At 35.1% G+C, this 4,843-nt stretch overlaps 1 protein-coding gene across 1 annotated transcript in view; it reads right to left on the reverse strand.

Annotated features, from left to right (window-relative positions):
• Nucleotides 1–4,542, reverse strand: part of LOC107725346 (GRB2-related adapter protein-like) — a 5,043-nt gene extending 501 nt beyond the window's left edge. Inside the window, exons 1-3 of the mRNA XM_016534584.1 lie at nucleotides 4,195–4,542; nucleotides 3,173–3,270; nucleotides 436–617 (exon numbers count right to left, since the gene is read on the reverse strand). Of these exons, the coding sequence (XP_016390070.1) occupies nucleotides 436–617; nucleotides 3,173–3,270; nucleotides 4,195–4,272 (358 nt within the window). The 5' untranslated portion in view covers nucleotides 4,273–4,542. The remainder of the gene's footprint in view (nucleotides 1–435; nucleotides 618–3,172; nucleotides 3,271–4,194) is intronic.
• Nucleotides 4,543–4,843: the final 301 nt, after the last annotated feature.

Consider the following 4,843-nt stretch of genomic DNA (forward strand, 5'->3'; position numbering starts at 1 on the left):
TGATTAATGACAAATTTTTCATTTTGGGGTGGAGTATCCCTTTAATAGGCTTTTTTGACTTGGACTGTAACCACCTAGCAACGAACATCCAAGCAATAGCCTAGCTATTCCATATAGAGGTTTTCTAGAAAGTGTTACGAAATGTACTTTTTGGTTGGAATATCTAAAAGGTTTCAGTTTCCACCTAGAGAACTCTGAACTGTTTAAATAGGTTCTGGAGTGCTGGGAGCAAAAGATTACATCACAGCAACACGCTACCATGCACTTCACTCTAATTAGAGTGAGTTAATGAAGAACCAGATAGGGTAACAAGGACACACATTACCACACATGCATATGCGAGTACGCACACATCCATTGTCGACGTTTGCATGCAGCAAATGCAGGGAATAATACTAACAAGCCTTAATAGGGAACACAATATATGAAGCATACATGTTTGTGGTGTTCTGTATAGTCCGGTGAAGGCAGGTTTCATTTGTAAGGGTGTATCTGACCTGACAGACACGGAGAACTCTCCCGGTGTGCTCTCGCTCTCCCTAATGAGAAACGCTCCACAATCCAGCGGTCTCAGACGGTTTTCTGCTGCCTGCCTTGAAATTCCGCCCACAAACCACCTGCAAAGTACAAGCTCAGCTGTCAGTTCAACATCATATTGTATATTTATGGATTGAAAGGGGACTACTGGTACAGTACACTTTAAAAATGATTCTTTCATCAAGTAAATAATCTATCTAAATTTAACAATTTTCACTCAGAAATTGCTAGTAAAGCTAGTAACACATTGAATTAAATGTGAAATTCTGAAGTCTGAAATAGTATTTTCTCATCCAAAAAAATATGTACAATAATATTGTATGTGACTACTTTGAAAAAGAACTTTTTAAAGTGCATGATTGTAGTACAGCTTTCACGAGCAGCATCTTGATGCAGCATTTCTATGTTTTAAGTCAAACCAGCAAGTACAAAATCTTAACGCTTTGTTGTTGTTCGAATAGGCCTACACTGAAAAATTGATTTGTGGTTTAGTCCCAGTCTGTCTATTCCCAGCATGCACCAGGGCATGAATAATTAACATGGTTGCATTGTTTGACCATTTGCCAGTTATATTTACTTTGTTGTTGCTGATTTTGTTGTCACATTTATTATCTTGTGAAGTCAGGATACGTTTATTCCTCTGTTAAAAAGACTAGTTGGTTGTTTTTCGTGTCTGTTTCATGTGTTGAGGTTTACAATATGTGACTTTTTAAAGTATTTTGTGAGTGTTTTTTTTTTCCATGTACATTTAGAAAAAGCACATAATACTGAATAATTTAAAATCACATAAATAAAGGGAATAATCTGCTCTTGATTTGATCTAAAAAGGCCACTATTAAATATGAATGTATGCATGTGGGATTTAATCTTTTGCATTGCATTTAAGATGTATATTTTATCAGTTCATATATTCCCTGGGAACTGAATATGAGCCTGGTATTGCTTGTGCTATGATCTAATGTTTTAGCTACAGAAATGCCTAAATATTATTATAATAGCTGAAAATTCTGCAACTTTAATAAATATATATTTGATCAAAATTGCTTAAAAAAACGGTTTTAACCTTCTATTTAAATTCTAAAAATATCATTTAAAAAAATATATATTTTGGGGGGGGGTTATTGAGTTTAGATGGATTGATTCCCCTTAAATATTAAAAATTTGTTCACAAAATTCCCTGTAGAATTAAAAGATAAGTGTGTGCAGTATGTGCATTGTTTTTTTCTCCTTTTGTATCACTAGATATTTTCAGATTTTTAGAAATACAAGTGCCTGCATGATATAGAGTGAAATGGCATGTTTAATTCCGTGACAACATTCTGCCATCTTATACTTAATAAGTAGCTTCAACTGCATTTATCATAAGCCGTGATTGATCTCATTCAGTCCACTCTTTTTATCATGATAGTGATTTTTAACTGACTCATTCGTTTATTTCAGAATGACTGGTAGGTTCTCAGTCATAAACTGCTATGTTCAGGTCACGCTACAGCATGTTTGTTGGGGTTTGGTCTGGGCTTTGACTTTTACCTATCCTCAATGCCTCACAAGTTTCTCAATCTTTCATGTTATGGTAAAACTGCAAGGTAAGGAAGTCCTTACCTAGCACATGTCCTTCCCAAGCAGTTTCAGTCCTAGTCACACCATCGGGAAGTCCACACCCACAGCAATGGGTGTCGTGAAATGCTGGGAAATCCCTACATTTGTATTTCAGAAGAAGATTCTTCTTCAAAAATCTTTTTTTTTTTTTCTAGTCTGACACAGAATAATTCTTCAACACATTTAATTCTAAATCCAACCCTAAACTTGCTCCAGCTGAGCATCCAGCACCTTTCCAACTCGTGCAATTGCCATCTTTCCCCCAAAGCAATTAGAACCATGGAGAACGCAACACTTATCAAATACTTTGTAGGCCACTAGAGATATCAGCACTACAAATAAAGTAAAAGTGAAAGTATAACATGAATAGATTTTGGAAATGTCCTAGTTTCCAACTGAGTCAGTGTCTCTGCATAAAACATCACAATAACAGACTCTGAAAAAAAAATATGACTAGACTGTCTCCACTTAAAGTGTTTTATTATCATATGGCGAGAACAATACCATTTCCTTTTAAAGACTGTAACATTTTCCCAAAACATTGAGACGCCCCACGTGAATAATTTGCATACATTTCCAGAACAGAAGTCTAAACAATGGACAAAGCCATGTTCAAAAGTCTTGTTTAATTGTGTTGACATATTAAACTTAAAGGTTTTTTACAGAAGCATATATCTTGGATATCTCTTTTTATCACTCCATAAATACTGTAAACACAGCTAGAAAACATGTTTTTAGAAATAAAATGTTGTTATATATAAACACCATATAACCTCATTTTGAGAAAATGGCCTATAAAGATATGTACTGTAATAGATAAAGTGCAATAAAACTTAGAAGTGCATTTTGTATGTTTTCTTTCCACCAACAACACTAACTTGTCTGAAACAACACGTTATGAAAAGCCACAAAATTGACCAGTGCATTAAAAAGCAATGTTTTTGCCTGAAGTGTCTTGCCTTAACGAATTTTGCCTGGCCATTCACAGATAAAACCACATGCTACATTAGATTCATTTCTGTCATGTGATACTTACGTGTGAGGTCTTACATTGATATAGTTCTTCGGTACATAGCCCCGCCTACCAAACAGCTCAGCCATGTACCAGTTCGGATCATCATCCATGTTTGTCACCTAAAATAAACATAAGACCAGTATTCAGATGTCCACTATCAGCTTAGGTTAGGTATTTTTCCTCCGTATTTAAGAATAGACTAGGCCAGGGTTTCCAAAACGATGGTTCATGAATCACTGGGATTTTGTGAAATAAAGCAAATCTAAAAATGCAATCGTTAAAAAGTAAAATTAATTAATATTTTGACATTTATATATTTTTTAAATATTTATTTTGAAACTATTTTATTTTAAAATAGCTTGAAATCATTTACTTTTTAAGTAAAACACTTGTTCACTTTTCACTATTGAAATACCATAAAATACTTCAAGTATTTTACATCAAAGGAGTTCAGCTGACAAAAACAAAGTGCATATACCAAAGAAGGGTAATTGAGTTTTCTGCATATGCTTTTCAGAAATTGCTTTGAAAAAAAGATTTAAATTTCTAACTTTACCATTTGCTTAGGTAACGTACATTTAAAAGACTTTTCAAGTATCCATATACATATTATGTATTCAATTCCCCAGATAACATAATTTGGTAATCAAAACAAAAAAGCAGCTTGCAAACCAATGCAAAGTACACATAAACAAATAAAGGACTATGGTAGTGTGTTACTGCCTTCACTGTATATGTTTTTTGGAATACAGTTTTCCTAATAGATATGTAATTTATAAAGGAGCCTGTAAAGATATCTTCACACAAGAATTACCTTGTACCATACCATCCTACAAGCTGTCCAGCTACATATATCACTACCTATTCACACAGATATCCATTCTGAAATACAAGCTAAGACTGAGTGCACACACTTCCACCAAACTGACTCACTGATCTAGTATTTCCTGTAAACGTGCAGCAGACTAGCATCCATATAGATACATCCAAGTGTGCCACATATCCACAGTAAACTACTGCACACACACACACAAAAGACTCACCTTCAAGATGTCACCCTTCTGGAAACTGAGCTCATCACATTCAGTCGCTCTGAAACTGTAAAGTGCCTCAGCCTCCATTGAAGAAAGAACATAAAACAAAAGAACAGACAGGCAGTGAAGTGGAGATGAGACCGGGATGAAAACAACAAAGAGTTCAGAGAGAAAGGGATGGGAAAGGACAAGTGCAAATGGAAATAGATGAAATGGTAAAGAAGGTGATTAAAAAGGATGGAGTATGGAGATGTGTAATGGAGATGGTGAATGAGACGGATAATTTGTAGAAGAATGATGAGTAGCCTTCAGCGCAGAAAAACTGGAGCAACAAAAAGACTGAGTGGAAAACTGAGGAAGCACAATGATGACAGAGAATCTCAGAGAAAATGTGTGTCTGCCGTTGTACAGCTGTGCACGGTGGGAATGGAGGAGGATGGAAAGAGAGAAGAGAGAGAGAGAGAGAGAGAGAATTAAAGTGGGCAGGAAACTAATGACCAAATCAGAATATCACACGCTTTCCATTTAATTTCTCAAATATATAATGTAAACTATAAGAAAAAAAGTGACCACACTTTGTTTCTTGACGTGTTTCTTGTCTTCGCTTATGTTCCGATGCTTTTGATAATAGATTTGTAGACAGAGAGAAAATGTGTGT

This window comes from Sinocyclocheilus rhinocerous, unplaced genomic scaffold (genome assembly GCF_001515625.1).
Source record: "Sinocyclocheilus rhinocerous isolate Xijiao unplaced genomic scaffold, SAMN03320098_v1.1 scaffold1386, whole genome shotgun sequence".
Taxonomy (NCBI): domain Eukaryota; kingdom Metazoa; phylum Chordata; class Actinopteri; order Cypriniformes; family Cyprinidae; genus Sinocyclocheilus; species Sinocyclocheilus rhinocerous.